The following is a 19,806-nucleotide window of genomic DNA, read 5'->3' as shown; positions in this document are numbered from 1 at the left end:
GTAAAGATTGCTATAGTTTTTTTTAAAAAAAATGAGTCTTTTAAAACATGCGCAGATCTCACTATGGAACAGCTAATTACTTTCCGAGTTGAGAGCTGTTTGCCTGAATCACAGGAATCCTCTTGTGATCTGTCTGCATTTGAGTTCAATAGTAGCCTGGAAAGGGAGCACAAACAAATATTTGAAGGGAAAGGTGTGTTATCAGTTTAGTTGCAACAGTCCCATGCACATATCAACCAACAACAAGTAGCACAGAATGTATTTCTGTGCGAAATTATGTTCACCACTTGGTACAAATTCTGCCTCTTTCAAGTTGAATTCCCTCTGAATGTTTGAAGAGTCCTGTTTCTCAAAAGGGAACCTTGAGAAAGGAGGAAAGTGGAGGGAGATCCTGAAGTAATTTGCTGAAATCCAGCCTTTTTATGGAAGAATTAATAATTCAATGCATTTGTCAAAATCCATTTTGAATAACAATGGTATCTTTTGTTACATCTTAGTAAAGTGGGCAGGGAACAAAATATGACCTCAAGGACAAGTTTTGAGCATAAATGATTTAATTTGCAGGTCACATCTGATTTTATTACACGAAGACTAACCAGATCTACTAATGAATAATTATTACTCCATAAAATAAAATAAAAAGGGGGAGGGAACAGTCTGCAGCAGCTGAATACTAATTCCAGTGAGGGATATTACTCTCCCTTAAGTAAAAAAGTAAACATTAGATTTCCCCCCAGTGACTAATGGTGTTTGCTCATGTAACCTGACAGAGTGGCCTCTTGTAATGGATTGTCCTTCCGACACATTTTAGAATCTTAAATGAAGTGATATATAAAATCATCACTTCATTTAAGATTCTAAAATGTATCAGAAAAGGACTCTGCCACGCCATGAATTTTATTCTTTGAGATTCCGCCATGGTGCCTAATCTAATTTTTCACAGCAGTTAATGGTTTTTACAAGCTTCTGTAAAAATGCAGAAGGAGAGAAAGGGGCAAAGTATATTATGGGAAATAAAAGGATCTGGGAGATACGTGTGGGTAATGAAACACATATATCCTGTTGTTCATCCTACCTTTTTGCACTCTTTAGATATACAGCATATCTTCACTTCCATTCACCCAGAATGATTTTTAAATGGGGGGGGGGCTCTAGAAATAGAAATAAACTTCCATGCCCCCCTCCCCCCTTTACATGATATCTAAAAAAGCTGTTTTTAAAAAATTAAAAAGACGAATAATATTTTTTCCTCTTTCTGTTGCGGCTTACAGATCTCAAATTTTACTTCTGGTTCAAAAGGGCTCAGTATAAATTTTCAGTTCAAGCTTCCTTTCAAGTCAGGCATGTAAAGTCCATTTTGAGACAGATGGCCAGAGAGATAGGCATAGGTCAAAGATATGTATATCTTATTGAGTATTTTAACTTTCTTTGGGGATTCTATCCTTTTTAATGCATGGATTTCTGAACACACACACACACACACACTGAGTTCTCTCTGTGCTTGTCCACTTCCTTAGAGGGGGGGGATTCCCTATCTGTTTGTCAGGTGTAAGGCCTGAGGGGGGGCCTAGAAGAGGAGGGGTGTCTGTGGTGAATCATAACAGCCTTTCCAGTCCCAGCTGAGCAGTGACATTAATTGCCCAAACCTCTTGGCTGCATGTGATGCCTCTCTCTCTCTCCTCCATCCTCTCCAGGGATTTTTAAAAATGCAGTTATGTGAATTTTGGTGAGCGGTACAGAGACCCTGCCCTGGCTAGGACCCATTTGACAAATGAGAGGAGTGGTACAGCATCAACCACACCAGAAGGAGTCTCTGAATATTTCTCTCCCTCTGAGCTTCTAATGTGGAGCAAACCCTTCACACGCCGGATGGCAGTGAGGGGGAGTATCAGTAGCTCCGCTTAGAAGCTGCAGGCTGCCTTCTCTCCTTTCCTGATTAAATCTCTCTCTCTCCTCTCCCCCTTCCCCTTCCTACACTTCTCTGGTTTTGTTTCCTTTGAGCGGAGTGGGAGGGGGGGGCCGAGAGGACCTCCCAAAAGAGCAACAAAAATGTACCAAAAGGGCCTTGTCTTGAGAAATAAATGTAGGATTTAACAGCGGGGTCTTGAGAGGGTAGCAAGATTACATTGTGGTTTTTTTTAAACAAAACAAAACCTTAAGTAGCGCATAAGGGATTTTTTTGTTTTGTGTGTGCCTTGTTTTTGAAAACACAGCCGAGAGAGAGACGGAGAGAGAGACGGAGAAAGAGAGAGAGGTAGCTGTTGGGGTGGCAGGTGGAGGGGGGAGAGAAGAGGGAAATAAATAACCAAGCTTGCACCAGCGAGGCAGCCAGCAACGTGCTTGCATGCAAGCCCTTTCACTTGTCCTACGTCGAGTTCCGAGACACAGCATGCAACATCCTCTGACGGGGGCAACCTGCGTAGCACTCCCGAATGTTGGTATGTGTCCCCAGCTGTCCTGTGCCTTGACTTTTATGTATTTACAGCAGGTAAGTCAGACCAACTTTTTTGTCTTTTCCAACTCTCTCCCCCCCCCCCCACACACACACTGGTTTGGCCATTCCTTCTCATTGCCACTGTATTGTCTGTACCTCATGAACTGGAAACAGCTTTCTGCCTGAGTGGAATGTGTAATTGTCTCTTTCATGTGCCTGTGTGTTTGCCTGCGTGTACGAACGCGTCCTATTAACAAAATGAAATTAATTTCTATTAGGAACTCACCTTTCCACCTCCATTTTTCAATGGTACCGTTTCAGTGCATGTGGCCTGAAATATCTGGAAGTTTGTAGAATGATTTATCCCCTCTCCCTTAGTGGTGTTCCTTTGGTATTGTATTTGCGCTGTGAACAAGATGTGTGCACTGGATGGATAGATAGATAGATAGATAGATAGATTTGCTATTATATGCAGATTTTTTTAGCCACACAAAAGGAGGTGTATGTGTTTTTAAATTCCTTATTCTCCCTCTCCCTGTTCTTGCTCCTGGACATCAAATTTGCCTTCCAAAGTCTAACTCTTGGTGCACATTTGGGTTAAACTGAAAGGGAGGCACATAAGTCCTTTGCTGAAATTAGAAGCTGGTGGAGAATAAACGGATCTAGAGGGAAGAACAGGATAGATTGTAGAAGTTTACCAGTTCCATTGACGGGTCATTTGGAAACCTGTGATCTGCATCTTGATGTTTGAAAATGGGCACTGTCCTGGGGAGTTATTGGGGAGTTACTATGTGTCTTGTAGAGTTGTAGACTTCTTGGTGTTCTAAAGGAGTTTTTGGCTTCACAGCCTCTTGTCCGTGGCATCACGCAGAAAAGAAAAAAAATACCAAGAGCTGCATTGCACTCCAAGTCCACTTACTCGAAAGTAAATCTGTTGAAATCAATTGGGGTGGGGTGGTTTTCCTCCCAGGCAAATCAGCGTCAAAGCGCCAGCATCTAAAGAAGGCATGTTTTGTGCTTAGAATTCTCATTACAAATGTACAGTTTTGTGGATAATAAACTGAGGCTCCTACTACAGAGGGGATATGCACTGGAGGCGTAGAAGCAAGATTAAAGTATATTGTCATGGAAATGTGATTAATTGCATTTATTCTGTTGAGAGTGCCATGCCCCCCCCTTCCCCTATCTGTGTTTACTATAGCTGAGCTGACGCGTACGGCACAGGGGCATTTATCTATTACCATTTCGCTACTACGGCAGTTTAGATGTCACACAGAGACTTGAGCAAAGCAGTATTGAAGTTTCCTGCTTTGTCTCTCTCTCTCTCCGTTTTCCTTTTTTTTAAAAGCAATATTCTGATAGATCCTCAATCTCTCACAATGGATGTATCTCCTTGTTTTAAAAAAAATGAAATTGGTCAGAATGCAAGCCTCGGTGTCCTTTCAAAGGTGGGCAGTGGCAGGCGAGCCTCGCATTTTAAAACAAACTAATGCTGTCCTCCGTATCCAGGACACTCAGCAGGAACAGGCTCTGGCATTGAGAGACAAATTGTATATTCCAAGGTCCGTGTGCACAGTCTAGAATGTGGGTATACTTAGGACATTTTTATGTGCACGCAATTAAAATTAGCAGTAGCCCTACCAAACCTTTTTTGTCTGTTTATTTGTTTCAGTTGAAGTCCCATTGTTATATCTGTGTGCCTTTTAAGAATGAGCTGCTTGGGGAATCACCCTGAAAAGATTATTGTCTTTCTATGTAGCTGTATTAGACAAGGAAGGAAGGAATTTCTCCCATTCTTTCTTGAACTTTAAGGACATTAAGGAATCGGCTTTGGCAAAGGCAAATGTGACTGAAGGTGAGAGGTCAAGCTGGGCCCACAAGGATTTGCTAAAAGATTACATAAATATGAGGTTGGAGGGCAAGGGAAGGAGGGGGAAGTGGGGGTCTGGGAATAATCTCTTTTGTCTACATTGAGTTGTAGTAATGTTGTGAAATTGAAGCCTTGGTACAGGGGTGGCTTTCTGATGTAAGAGAATATGTGCAGTCACAAGGATTGCTTGGCAGTGGTGGCATCTGAAGCTCTCACTCTGCTCTAGACAAAAGAGGAGATAAACCACCATCCTGCGCTTTGGAAAGTGTTGCACCTTGAAGGTTTTTCCTTCACTCCTCTGCATATTCCTTTTCTGCTGCAGAGGTCCACGCCACTAAGTCTTTCTCCTCTCTCTGTCTTTCTCCTTATAAAATTAGGTTTCTACTTTTAAGATATATATGGTGGGGAGATTTAATCAGGAATACATTTCTGGGTGTGCTAATATGACCCTCCCCAACTAGTACAGTTTGGGACTGTAGAAGCTGGATGCAAAGGCAACGATTTTGCAGTGATATTTCTTTTTTTTAGAAACTCTACAAACTACTTATTTCTATTGTATTTGACTATGTGTTGTCCTATCTGTCATTTTGTCTATCAAGTAACAATGATTTACCTAGAATTCTACATCTGCCACATCTTAGATTTGGGCTTCTTTTTCATTTTTTTCCTTTCTTTATTTGGAAGGGGATAAATTGTATAACACAAAAACCTTTCCTTTGATGATCCAAAATACTGAACTAGGCTCATGGCAGAATATTTTCATTCCTTCCCCACCACCTCTAGTTTTTCTCGATATGCATTAATGCTGAGTGGTAAACATAGAAGCACTAACTAGATGTCGCTCACATTCTTTTGCTGAAACATACACACTCGCTGCCCTCCTAAGCTGTTATTTTATTTGTGTGGTGATCTATGTTAACTAATGATCAAATCATAATTACTTTCCATCTACCTACAATCAGCAGTTTGATAAGCAGTCGCCCCACATGCCTTCCAAGTTATCCCCTGCCCCCCAGAAATGCACACACACAGAGAGAAAATTGTTACACAGATACAGTATAACACATACATCTTGGTTTCAACTCTATACCAGTTAAGAAGCTGGCTTTGGAGCATTGTTCTTCCCTTAATTGCAAAAACTGTGTTTCCCCCCTACAAATATAGGGGGTGGGATGTAGGGAGGGGCAAATCTGACCATTTTGGGTTCTCCCAGTTTTAAACATTCCCAATCTTGAGTTCAGTTCCCCACATTTGATTTTTTTTAAAGTTCTCATGAAAATTATTCAGCATTTTAGTGGCCTTTTCTCCTGATATACACCTTTTGTGCAAGCAGCATTGCCTAATGGGATGCATATCTGTATTGTAGTTTTATCAGTACATGCATTTTGATGTGCACTGTACCTAATATATGCCTTTTTGCACACATGACTTGGCTGGAGAACTGCACTGCAAAATTTGGAGTGGGGCAAATTTCAAAGGATGCTTATGTTTCAGTTCTTGTGCTGTTTTGAGAATTGTGAATTAGCGCGCTTTGCCTTTAAATTAGAACTGAATTCATTTTTTCTCCCATTCATGGGGGGGGGGGAGAAATAGGTTATTTAATTCCATTTAGAAATTTAACCTGTTGAGTTCATTGGTTCTCTGTGCATTCACTGAAATACTTTAAAAATATGTCAGTAAAATAGCATTTTCCCCCACACTAATGGAAAGCTATATTTTTACAAATGCTGGCCAGAAAAGAAATCCTTCAGAGCATATGTGCTCATAATATGTCCTTGTTTAAACGAGAACTTTCAGTTGTACACAACAACAGTTCATTATACAGATGCACTGGAAAGCTTGGCTAGTGAAATGGTTAAAGCTAGAAGCTTAGCTTTTGTGTCTATGTTGTCTATATTATAGATGAGCAGTGGGGCATGCATTTATTAAAAGGCAGAAAGGAAAAAGTCAAAGACTGATGTTGGCATCCATCAAGAGGATCTGTTCAAAAGCCTGTAGACTTCTTGTCAGCAATTTTACCAAGCCTAGTACCAAATTTGCAGCTAGACCCTGTGAATATTTACCCTCAAGCAATGCACATTAACTCCAACAGGACTTGCTGAGTAACTGCACATAGGATTGTAGCAGTGGTCTTCAGCTTTAGGATCTTACATTGTGTTTAAAATTGTGTTTTAAATTGTTTTTAAAATATGTTTTTAAATTGTGTATTTGTTTTAATGTTTTTGATTGCTGTAAACCGCCCAGAGAGCTTTGGCTATGGGGCGGTATACAAGTGCAATAAATAAATAAATAAATACATGCAAATGCCCTGTGTTCTGTAAAAGTGGTTGCAAAAAGGAGTAGTGATCTATATAAAGGCCAATCACGAAGTTGAGTAACATGTGTAAAAAACAGTGTAGAAGTAGCCAGGCATTCCTTGTTCTACAATCTCCCACTTCTGTAGCACGTGGATAAAATCCCTTGTTTCCAAAGATGCCAGATCCATAGAACTTTAAAACAAGAGTGTAGATCCCTTGGCTCTCCAAATGTTGCTGGACTACATTTCCCATCATCCTTGACTATTGGCCATACTGGCCGATGGGAGTTGGAATCCAACAGAATCTGGAAGGCCACAGGATTCCCCCCACCCTGCCTTAAAATCAGACATCATTTTGACCAGTGGTGTGTGTATATATTTGGAATAGAGAATTGTCATCGTTAAATGCATAGGACTCTTCCTTTGAGATAATTTTGACATCCTAGATTGATCTGACTTTGGAAAGTAAACAGACTAAACCAAACCATACAGATAGGACAAACAATCAATGACATTTGACTGTGATGTGAATGTTTATTTCACCCCTCTTGTTTTGCTGCAGAACGTTAACTCATTGCGACAGAGATTCCCCTGAGTACAGCCAGGAAACCTTCCTATACTGTACAGCAACTTATGCTGTGTTTGGCCTTAGTTCCATCAAGCAGAATTACAAAGTCAACTGTTGCCATGGTGTATGCTATTCCATTTCATAGCACAGCCATGGCATTGTCGATACCATAAGATTGGTAAATTTTCACCCGCTTAATGATGATGCATGTGGTTTGTTTTAAATAGTGAAGTGATTTGTACAAAGGGTAATTCTGCTTAAATGGAGCCATTTCTCATGCTGGAGGCCAGCAGATCGAAAGCAATTGAACTGAAACTTCAATATCAGCCTGCTTTGTCTTTAACTAGAAAGTAGTTTACAGTGCAGATAGTGGCTCAAGACAACAGTTTTCATACTGGGGGAGTTTGTTTCCCTTTTAATTACTGCAGTGACATAACCATGCACCTATACAGAGCTAGCTAGTCAAAATGATAATAATTGCGGGATGTTATACAGGTCTAATGTTTGAGCACAACTTTCCCCAACCTGGTGCCCTCCAGTTGTTATTGGGCTATGTCGTGAACGTGCCCTTCACGAGGAAGAATCTCTCTTGACACTTCACACTTGGTTCAAGAAATCCCCACCCAGCAGGACGCTTGCCTCAGCCTGGGTCAGATGTGCTTTCTGCACCACAAACTTCAACCCTTCCACCTTTTGTCCCATCCGAAAGGTGACCACTGGCATGCCCTGTTAGCACCATAGGATGCAGGTACAGGAACTGAATAGGATCCTGGTATGGTAGCACATGTGACCAGGCAGACACGTAGGAATTTAAATGAACCAAATAACTTTATTAAAATACAAAATATTCAGTAGTATATTGATGTGTAGTCCCTGTCATTCCTACCTGTCCTAACCCCTCTAACTAATATGTAATCTACACTTTTCCACCCTGCTCACTCCCACAACACAACCTTCTTCCTCTCACTCCAAATCCCAACAACCAAAGCTCCTGGTTGTCTTTTTATTCAAACTGCCCTTTGAACTCTCACTCACACACCCCCTCCCACCTGACAGTCTTACATCATTCATACTCCCAGGCATTCCATTAACTCCTTCAAACCTATAACACTGTATAGTTCCCAACAAGTGGTTTGGCTACGGACTGCAACTGACTGCAACTCCCATCAGCTCAAGCCAGCAAGGCCATTTGGAAGACACCAAGTTGGAGAAGATTATGGTAGCCCTTTACCAAAGGAACTCATCTCATGGTTGGAGGCAGTATGCTTCTGACTACCAGTTTCTGGAAACCACAGGAGGTGAAGAGCACTCTTGAACTCATCTCCTTTTTGTGGGCTTCCCACTGGGACATCTGGTTGGCCACTGGGAGAACAGAATGCTGGACTAGATGGGCCATTGTTCTGATGTTCTCATTTCAGCTCCAGCCTTCCTGACCTGGACACATTGGCACTAATGTGATGATGGAAAGGTCTGTCAGTTTCAGTTCTCTCACCTTCTCATTTCTCCAGTCTTAAATTCAGTTCTCCACATTTCTGCAGCAATTTATGATTTTGTTTTTTGGAAAAAAAAACTCATGAAAATTCATCAGTATTATAGTATATGCAGTTTTCACTAAGGTACACATTTTGCAAGCTATTTCTTCAAATATTATGCTTTTGTGTCTGCTATTTTCACTAAGATATTTATTTTTGTCCACACCTTCCCTTCATGTAGTTATTTTTGTAAATATTGGTTGGAGGAGTATATCACAAAATGTGGAGCAGTGTGCATTTTGAGGAAAGCTGTGTTTTGGTACTCAAATTGTTTTGGAAAGCACAAATTGATAGACTCGGCTTTCAGTGAAAAATGAATTGAATTTCTCTCCCATACCTACAATGGAATTGCCATCGAGGTCATGTCTGGGGAGTAGGGATATCAGAGAATTTCAGTGAAAGCAGAAACAGGAGGGGATGCTCACTTATTTGTCCCCACATCCAGGACGGTTGTCAATCCAACAAATATGAGCAGTAGTCATGGCTGTTGTTGCTTTCAGTCCTCAAAGGAGATGCAATTGATTATGTCCCCCCTCTCTCCATTTGCATTGTGCTTTCTTTGTACTGATATGAATGGGGTGGAATAACATAATGAGAATGTGACTTAGTAATTTATGTTATTAATTATGGAAATTGCATAATTTCACCATAGCGATGAATAATGTCTCCTGCCCTTTTCTGTGTATGTGGAAGAGAAACTGCAGCAGAATGGAAACAGTGCTGCATGCAACAAATATGGGGCAGAATAGGAAAGGATGCCTTCTTACATCCCTACTGATCCCAAGTAAAGTCCCCCCCCCACATTCTTAGTACTAAGTTGTTTTTAAAACTGGCATGCTTTGTTAGCCACATGATTAAATTAATATGTAGTTTGTTAGGGGTTTTTTGGAAGGGAAATAACAGTCTTTTGCTCTTGTTGCTTAGGAAAATGCACATGATTATATTTAAGCAATCATCATGAGGCAAGCACAATATTTGTCATTGTGTGTGCGGGTTGGATGGGGAGGCTGTTGCTCATCTCTCCTGAAAAACATATGTCTTGTTTAACCCTATGAAACTGCTTTATACTGAAGAGTGGCGGCTGATGCCCACTGGAGCTGGTAGGGCAGAAGGCAGAGAGATCAACTGAAAGTGGAACCAGAGCCAATAAGGGCCGCACCATCTGCATGATAGGGTGGCAATGTGTCCTAATTTACACAGGACAGTCCTCTCTTTGAAGGGCTGTCCAGTCCAAGTCTAATTTAAAGATCAAGGACTCTAAGGAGGTAGACTCCAGGGGCTTTGATGGTGCCCGTCAACAGTGAGTACCTGGCTTACAAATGGGTGAGAAATTTGATTCAGTTCACATTTGAAGCTGTATCTATCAAATTTACGCTTTCCAAAACAAGATGAGAATCAAAACACAGCCACCCTTCAGGACTCACACTTATTCATATTTTGCAATGCAGTTCGCCGATCAAACAATGTTTATAAAAATGCATGTTGGGGGGAAGTATGCAGAAAAATACATATATGAGTGGAAACAACATATAAATGCATTGTATAACGAGAAATTGCTTGCAATAATGTGTGCCTTAGTCAAAGCTGCCCACAAGAATGTGTTTTATTAGGAGAAATTCACACTAAAACACTGGAGAATTTTCATGAGGGTTTTTTAAAATTGCATGTTGCTGCAGAAACATGGAGGTCTGAATTTAAGACTGGAGAAATGAGAAACTAGAAGAAGCGAAACTGACTTCCCATTCCTAACCTGGTCAGTAGACTCTACCGAGTCAGGCAACGGATCTCTCTGGCCCGCAGCCTTAACAGGTGGTGGCTCTCCAAGGCAGGGCAGTACCTTTTGAAAGTAAAATGCCAGGGACTGAAATTGGTCGCTTGCACATGCAAAACATGTGTTCTAACACTGAGTCAGGGGTGCTCCCTTGTCTGATATTTCACAAGATTAGAAGCACCTATTGTTTGTGGTTAATGAGACTATAGCATATGAAGCTGTTGTAGACTTTGCTGAGCTGTTATCCTTTCTTCCTTTACCCAGTAATTTCTCCTTGGCCTGGCAGCAGCTAGCCAAGGTCTGAAATCTTTCCCAACCCTAGCGTTTCTGTGAATTGAACTGGAGAGCTTTGCCATGAGACACAAGTGTACAGCCACTGAGCTATAGCCCTGCCTTGATTTTGGCAATCATGGGTGGGCAGAGGGAGAGGTTGAAAGCTGATTCTGTTGCATAAAGAACTCAAGTGGAATGTATTATTAGCATTGAAATTCAGGCTGCCATTTTTAAAAACCATGTTCTGGCAGTAACTATTGAGTAGCATTGCCTTATGTTGGGGCAGGTCACGTATGAGCTGTTTGCAATATCAAATATTCAAGGGAATAAGAACATAAAAAGAGTCCTGCTCAGTCAGGCCAAAGACCCTTCTAGTCCATTGTCCTGTTCTCACGGTAGCCATGAAGATGCCAATGGGAAGCCCACAAGCAGGACCTGAGTGCAACTCTCCCTACTTGTGATTCCCAGCAACTGGTATTCAGAGGCATGGTCCCTTCAAGAATAGAGGGAGAACATCATCACAAGAAGCTAGTAAAATTATCTGCCCCTTTGTGCCAACAGAGTGACCCAATCCAACACACCTACTGCTGATCCTACAATTGTTGGGGCTGCTGTATTTCGTTTGTATACCGTCAATGTGTCTGGTGCTCTCACACCCATTGTGACACTTAGGGCACAATGTTATGGTCCCAGGGACCATAGGAGTTTGCAGATCTCTCTCTCTCTCTCTCTCTCTCTCTCTGTCTCTCTCCCTCCCTCCCTCCCTCCCCAAGGATTGAAAGAGAGATCCATGGTCTAGCTGAAAGTGCAACCAAAGACAGCTCCTCGTTGCAATTATGGGGACCTCCATAGATGCCCTTTCTCCACTGTTGATGCTCCAACCGCAATAGGAGAGGAAAAGAGTTGCTCACCGTCCCAAAGCACCACGACAAAGGCTCTTACTCTGAAATAACACAGAGCTTTATTCAAGAATACTCAATACAGGTTCAGAGGTTGGCGGCTGAAATACAAGAGTCTAAGAGCAGGATCAGGAGTTCTAGGCTGGGTGGTAGCAATGAAGATATCCCAACAAGTTGCCATGCCCTTCCCGCCTAGCTTTAAAAGAGCAAGGTGTGGCAAACTCAGTAGTGTGACTCTCATTCCATATGAGTAGACTGTGCTTGCAGGTGGGCACTTCTGCGGAGGGAGGAGCTGTGGTTGCTTGCACTGACAAAGGTGGTGCCGGGGCCTTTGGAACATAAGGAGTGCTCTGCTGGATCAGACCAGTGGTCCATCTAGCCCAGCATCATGCTCTTACAGAGGCCACCAACCAGATGCTTATGGGAAGCCCCACAAGCAGAACTCTGAGTGCAAGAGCACTCTTCCCTCTGGAAGCCACTGGCAACTGGTTTTCAGAAGCATACTGCTTCTGATTAAGGTGGCAGAGCGCAGCCATCATGGCTCTTAGCCACTGATAGCCTCATCCTCCATGAATTTGTCTCATCTTTTAACACCATCTAAGTTGGTGGCCATCACGTTCTCTTGTGGGAGCGAATCCCACAGTTTTAACTATGTGCTGTGTGAAGAAGTATTTTTTTGTCTGTCCTGGATCTTCCAACATTCCGCTTCATTGAATGTCCATGAGTTCTAGTGTTATGAGAGAGGGCGAAAAACTTTTCTCTATCCACTTTTCCCATGCTATACATAATTTTATAAACTTCTATCATGTTGCCTCTGACTCGCCCTTTCTCTAATCTTTGTTGTTGTTGTTATATGCCTTCAAGTTGATTGCAACTTGTGGCGACCCTATGAATCAGCATTCTCCAATAGCATCTGTCATAAACCACCCTGTTCAGATCTTGAAAGTTGAGGTCTGTGGTTTCCTTTATGGAATCAATCCATCTCTTGTTTGGTCTTCCTCTTTTTCTCTTCCCTTCTGTTTTTATTTATTTATTTTATTTATTTTATATACCGCCCTAAGCCAAAAAGGCTCTCTGGGCGGTGTACATAAAAGATAAAACAAGCAAAATATATAAATACAGTAAATATAACAGAATCATTATTGTATTTTCTAGTGAATCATGTCTTCTCATGATGTGTCCAAAGTATGATAACTTCATGCTTCAACCTTGGTGATGGGACAGTGAGCTGCCCCCCAGCTCCTCCTCCGCCACACCTCCAAACTGGCAGGTGACTCCCCCAGTTCCCAGTGAAGTTCTGGGGGCAGGATGGGGAAGAGTGCTGGAGACTCTTCCACCCCTTCCCTAACATCCAGAGGCAAAGGGTCTGGGTCCTCATCCTCCCTCCCAGTTTGTCCCAGCTCATTTGCACCCTCTGCTTTCTCATTGTTATCATTGTCATCTGCCAAACACTGCCACCCCAGCCCAGACCCTGTTGGAACCATGGGTCCCATGTCAGTCCCCAGAAGAGACAGCGAGGAAGCACATCAGCCCTGAATTTCCCTCCAGTCGCCTCCTCTCACCTTCTGTCCTGGACAGCACAAGACTGGTAGGACTTCTGATTTGGTGGTTCTGCAACCACATAATCTTCCACTACCGTCCCTCACTGGATTGCTCTTACCAGGATTTTGTAGATCTGCCTGCCTTGCCAATATTACTTGTGTCTTTCTTGCTTCTCTTAAATCCCTTGCATGTTTCATCTGAGCAGGAGCTTTTTAAGAGAAGCCTCAAGATTCCACTCCAGGTGAAATATTGACTGTGTGGCTTCTAGTCATTTGTGAGCTGTGCATCTGAGCTGTGGGGAACCATTAGCAGAGTCTCCCCCAAAGATCTCAGCTATTGGGCTGGGATAGAAGGGATCAGGTGGTCCTTAAGGGGTCCTGGATCCAAGTTGTGAAGAGCCTTGTAAGTAAATACAAGAACCTTGAACCTAGCCCAGTAACAATGTCCCCACCCTGATTTTCGGATACAGTACATGCCCCCAAAAGGGCACTGAGTGTGTGTGTTTTTACTCATTCTCAGTAAGGTAAAATCACCACATATTTTCAGACAAATTACAGTATTCTGAAAGAGAGAGAACTGCCACACTCTGTTGGGTTAATGCATTTTGTACCCAAGAGGGCACTGTGCCACTCTTAGGAAATATTATGCTACGAATGAACAGCAACTTGCATAGGTGTGGATGACTAAGATAACCAATATTGTAGATTTAGCGAGTGAAGTCGTGGTATGCTGTTTGTATTAATTAATGGAAAGAAGGTTGTTTGATGCTCATCGATAAACCTCTGGGTTCACATCTGAAAGCTCTTCCTCTGGAGCAAAAGGGAAAGGTAGGCGTTGACTGTATACAAAATGTCCTTTAGGTTTAATTCTTGAACCACTTCAGCTGCCACCCCCTCCCACTCTCTCACAAGCAGCTTAACGCAAAGTGGCTTTTTAAAGAGATCAAGTGCCGTGTGTTTCTCATTGTGAATAATAGTTAGCTAGGACATTTTGACTACAGCTATGTCAAACAGGGTCACTTCTCAACCACAATAGCATGATGAAGTTGCTGAAGTGAAGGGTCTCCTTTCTTCTAACCGCCAGGATAGGGAAGGAGAAGAGAGCGGGGGGAAACCACAGCAAACAACCAGTTCTGGTGGTTGCAACCTGCTTTGGAAAATAAGAGGCCCATCAGAGTGAGAAAAATAAGTTGCCTCACGTTCCCTGTGCAGGGACAGGTCAAGTACTCCGAACTTGTCTTCCTTCCTTTAATTCGGCTCTCTAAGTATCTGAAGAGTGGAGGGCTTTGGTGAGTAGGTTACAACTTCTCCCTTTCAGTCTCCTCCTACACTTTCAGCAAGTGGCTGTTCTTCAATGGTATTTACAGAATAATGTGCATTATTGGCAGCAGAAAAGCCACTGCTCTTTTGTGGAGCTGTTGATGCTGAGTGAGCCAGCTTCTCTCCCCTTCTGCTGTCTTTGTTTAAACAGCCCTCGGAAGGAGTCTGGTTTTGTGCTCTTTTTCAGCCTAGTATTAAGAAAGAGGGAGCGGTTCTGAATTGCAAGGCAGAAGCAGCTTGGTGTTCTGTCTTGTTCAGGATACTCTTTGCTTTTTTAAAAAAAATCACATGGAAGCAATCCAAATGGTTATACCCAGTGCTAGTCCCACTCAAAGTAGACCCACTGAAATGAAAGGCACCCTCAGTAATTACAGTGTGTCTACTCTGAGTAGGACTAGCATTGGATACAACCGAAAGTGTCAGGAAGTGCTACTGTTGGAGTTGTGTGCATGTGTTGTGTGTTTAGAGAAGGGATGTGGAAGAAATTCAGTTCAGTTCACATTTAAAGCTGACTATCAAATTTGCACTTTCTGAAATATGACAGCTGAAATACAGCCATCCTTTGAAATTTTCTTTTATCTGAATTTTGTGATGCAGTTCCCCAACCAACCAATGTTAGCAAAAATACATATATTAAGGGAAGGTGTGCACAAAATGAATATATTTGTGAAAATAACATATAAAAATGCATTACATTAGGAGAAAATGCTTGCCAAAAATGTGTACATTAGTGAAAACGGCATTCAAACTGAAAATGTGTTTATTAGGATAAATTCGCACTAAAATATTGAAGAATTTTCATGCAGATTTTTTTTAAAAAAAATGCAAATTGCTGCAGAAATGAGAACAGAATTTAAGATTAGAAAAATTAGGACCTACGTGAATTCAAATTGACAGGTCATTCCATACCTAGTGTAGAGTCATAACGGTGCTAGTTTGCATGTAAAGGTCATGGTGGCCTATTGCTTCTTCCAGGTATTTTTGTGATGGATTTACAACCAGATTCAATTCAAAGTGATTAAGAATGTAAGAAGAGTCCTGCTGCTGGGTAAGGCCACAGGCATCTAGTCCAACATCTGGCGCCTCTGGAAGCCCACAAGCTGGACCTGAGAAAAAATCAAGCAGCCACTGCAAAGAATTTGATTTGCCATCACCGTAAAAGGCGAATCTCTATGCGAACATTCAAGTGATCTCACGGAGGTTCAGCAAATCTGTTCTCCTCTGATTGAAATTCTCGTCTTGACTGCTGCTCTTAAAGAAATCAGTGGATAAAGATTTTTTTTTTTTAAAGTAAAAGGAAGGACCTTTGTTAAAAAACAACATCAGTGAGTGCACAGGTCTTAGGCTTCCCAGGTTTCAGGTGTGAATATTGTGAGACAACTCCTCCAATGTTTGTTCGGTCAGGATGTGTGGGCAGCTGGAGACGTGGCAGAGTCCTGGAGAAATGTTTAATGGGAAACACCCACACCACTTATGGCCACTTTGCAAAAATAAAGTAAGCACCCACCAAAAGATAAAATAATTTTAAAGAGGAAGAAAAGCAAAAGCCGCTTTCACAGGAGCAAAAAACTTTTGAGAAGTTGGAGGATAGGTTTTGACACAGGACTACTTTGCTTTAATGCACCTATGCACGAATGTGTGAGGAATTAAAAGTGTGCACAATGAGGGGTGAGGGTTAAACCTGCTTTGCGCTTCCCATTATCTCAGATTTTGCCCCTCTCTACTGTGTCTCAGAATGCAGTTCACTGGGAGACAGAGAGAACTGACCCAACCATTCATCTGCAGATCTCCATCATTGCTCTTGCTTGATCTCAGCCTGTGATGGAAACTTGGGGTTTGGGGCACAAGTGTGACACAATTGTTGTAGTATTGGACATAGACTGGGGAGATCAGGTTCAAATCTGTGCACACTGATTGTGAAGCTCACTAGGGGATCCTGGACCAGTCACTCTCTCTTGCTTGCCATTGTGATGGTAAAATGGAGGGGAGAAAATTGTACCCCAGTTGGAGTCTACCCTATATAATCAGTGTGTTAGAAGGTGGACTGTGCTTATGCCAGCTGGCCTCTTGCCACACCTAATGTCCATGTGACAGTGGTAACATCTGCACAGGGATCTATGGGCATTGTCCCCAATGTGAATAGACATGGATTGGCTTTTTGTGGTGTCCAGTGCATGAATATTGAGGGCATTGGGGGGGGAGGAGGAAGCAAGTGCAATCAGGCTATTACAGACACATGCACACGTACACACTAGGGGTGGGTAAATCTGTCCATTTCAGTTTCTTCGTTCTTTGTTTTCCCACCACTAAATTCAGTTCTCCACATTTCCACATTCAAAAAAAAAATCATGAAAATGCATCATTTTTAGGACAGATTTCTCCTAACATATACTTGTTTTCTATGCTAAATATACACATTTTTGCAAAGCAATTTTCCAGTGAACTTTTGCATGCTCATTTCACACACATTTCTATGCACACTTTATATAAGTGTATGCATTTTTGTATGGATTACTTGGCTGAAGAATTACATTGCAAAATTTGGAGCAGTGTGAATTTCAAATCTTGACTGTGTTTCAGTTTGTGCATTGTTTTGGAAAGTTCGAGTTAGGTAGGTTCACCTTCATGTGTGAACCAAATTCAATTCCTCCTCCATTCCTAACATGTGTACACACACACACACACACACACACTATCACATCTGCATGTGGCTAAAACGAGATAATATTGGAAAGTGGCTATTACACCTAAACGACTGTGATCATGATAACATCCTGGGAGTTTCCCTTCTCTCACACACATTTATGGGCTCGTCCTTTTTTTGGATTTAACCTGGCTGTTTAGCTCAGTTAATCCTCTGTAGCAAGGAAGAACACTCTCTCTCTCTCTCTCTCTCTCTCTCTCTCTTGTCAGAAGCAAAGTTATTTACTTTACAGAGCTGACAGAATAGCACTGCAGGGGCCTTCATTTATTTCCGTTCGGAATGTCATTATTCCATAATGCGCAGGGACCTGCACAGCCATAGCAGGCCTGTTCGCCTAATCTTTATTATTATGCTGGATGACTACTTAAAGAGCAAGGCTGTGTACTAGAATGGTTTCGATATGCCAACAGTGGCCTTCACCCTTTTGGCTTAATGTGGTTGCTTCAGGAAGACCCCCACCCCACCCCTGCACGAAAGACTTCCCTCTCCTTCTGCTGTTCTCTCCTCCCACAACAGGTCTCAGACGCAGACTGCCCCTGAACCTGGAAGTTCCATTGAGTTAAGTATATTTTTACTGATAAGTGATTATTTATCATTACATTTATATCCCACTTTTCCTCCAGGGAGCTCAAGGTGGCATAAGCCTTCACCATGCAGCAACACCCTTACTAAACTTGCAGATTTGGTGTGTGTGTGTGTGTACATAGTACTTTTTGCCAGTACCCATATCTTGATGAAAGTGCTGATTGGCGCCTGCACAAAATAGCTGCCGTGGGCAGCAAAAAAAAGAGGCGCCAGTACTCTGTACCGATGAGTACTGTCACTCACGCACTCTCTCTCTCTCTGTCTCTCTCTCTGTCTTTCTCTCTCTGTCTCTGTCTCTGTCTCTCTCTCTCTCTCTCTCTCTCTCTCACACACACACACACACACACACACACACACCATCTCTGTTTTGTTAATCACAGTAACATATTATTTTAGTCATTAACAGAATCCTAAAAGCGATCCAGAGCAATAGAACTATAGATATATATTGGTTTTATTATGTTTTATCTGTTATGTCTATTATATTGCACCTCAATCTGGGATTTGATTTAACGAAGAGTGGATTAGATAAAATACTCCTCTAATGGGAGGGGGGGATCACCATGAGCCACAAATAGGGGTCTAGCCATTTCTCTTCTCATTTTTCCAATCTTATATTCTGCTCTCATTTCTGCAGCCATTTGTGATTTTTTTTAAAAATCCTCATGAAATTTCAACAGCATTTTAGTGTGCCTTTCTCCTAATAAACATGTTTTTATACTCAGTTTTGACTAAAACACAGCTGGTACAGCACAGTGGGGAGGAGGGCCTGGCTGGGAGTCCAGAGTCTGTGAGTTCAAATCCCCGTTCATGTCTCCCGGGTGTCAAGGGCCAGCTAAAGATCACCCCTCAGTGAGTGGCTCGGGGGTTACGTGCCCTGCTACATGTGCAGCCATGGGCAAGCTGCATAGTCTCAAGGAGCCCAGTTGCCCCCCAGCTGGCAGTTGCGGACAAGGAAGGGGCTGGCTTGTGCAGCAGTGGCAAGCTGAGCAGGCCCTAGCCAGCTGGGGAGGACTAGCCTCAGAGGAAGGCAAGGGTGAACCCCCTCTGAACACCCCTTACCATGAACACCCTATTCATAGGGTAGCCATAATTCAGGATTGACTTGAAGGCAGTCCATTTCCATTTTGACTAAAACACACAGTTTCCCAAGCATTTCCCCTTAGAACCATGCATTTTGTTTGTTATTTTCACTAATCTATTAGTGCTTATCAATGTTTTCTCTTGAGATATGCATTTTTGTAAACACTGTTTCATTGGAAAACTGCATCACAAAATTTGGAAATTTCAAATGTGCAAATTTCAAAGAACGGCTGTGTTTTGGTTCTCATATTGTTCTGGAAAGTGAAAATCTGATAGCTTTAAATGCTTTCTGAATCAAATTCTACCCCATCCCTAGCCACAAGGTTGCTTCAAAGTTTCTGGACAGTGTGGAAAAGAGGCAAGCAGCAGAATATCCAGATTTGGTCACTGGGGGGGGGGAGAAAGATTTCAATCTCCTCTTCCTCCTCCTCTTCCTCGTGTGCAAAAGTTCCAGCCAATAATAAATTACATGCCACCTCATGCTAACTGCTGTTTCATAATGATGTCAGCCTAGAATGTGCTGATTCCATTTTCTGGATATGAGAGAGAGAGAAAAAGCGGGTGAATCCATCTGTTTCTAGTCAATGTTACTTTTGTGTGTTCTATCAGCTTTCCTGCATTAAAATTTCAAACAAAACCTCAAATGAAAATTTGCATTTAAATACATACTTCAAAAACATTTCCTCTCAAAGTGTGTGAATTTCTAAATATCTTTCCTTCCCAAAATAGCACATTTTCCCTCTCTCTCTCTCTCTCTCTCTCTCTCTCTCAAAATATGTATTTTTAAATGTATGTTGGTACTTTAGTTTTTTTAAAAAAACGCAGAGAACTTTGTTAGAACACTCCAGAAATGCAAAAACCCAGTGGATAAATTAAGTCATAGCTTGACAGTTTATTTCATTATGTATTTGTTAAATTTGTCTCTCAAGG

General features: G+C 42.0%; 1 protein-coding gene across 3 annotated transcripts in view; it reads left to right on the top strand.

Moving 5' to 3' along the window:
- The first annotated feature begins 2,389 nt into the window (after window positions 1-2,389).
- Window positions 2,390-19,806, top strand: part of RBFOX1 (RNA binding fox-1 homolog 1) — a 403,703-nt gene continuing 386,286 nt past the window's right edge. For all 3 annotated transcript variants that reach the window (XM_061599321.1, XM_061599320.1, XM_061599319.1), the window contains exon 1: window positions 2,390-2,488. In XM_061599321.1, coding sequence (XP_061455305.1) covers window positions 2,390-2,488 — 99 coding nt within the window. The remainder of the gene's footprint in view (window positions 2,489-19,806) is intronic.

The sequence above is a fragment of the Rhineura floridana genome, chromosome 17, assembly GCF_030035675.1.
Source record: "Rhineura floridana isolate rRhiFlo1 chromosome 17, rRhiFlo1.hap2, whole genome shotgun sequence".
Taxonomy (NCBI): Eukaryota; Metazoa; Chordata; class Lepidosauria; order Squamata; family Rhineuridae; genus Rhineura; species Rhineura floridana.
The sequence above is the reverse complement of the archived record's forward strand: the minus strand, read 5'-3'. Positions and strand labels throughout refer to the sequence as shown.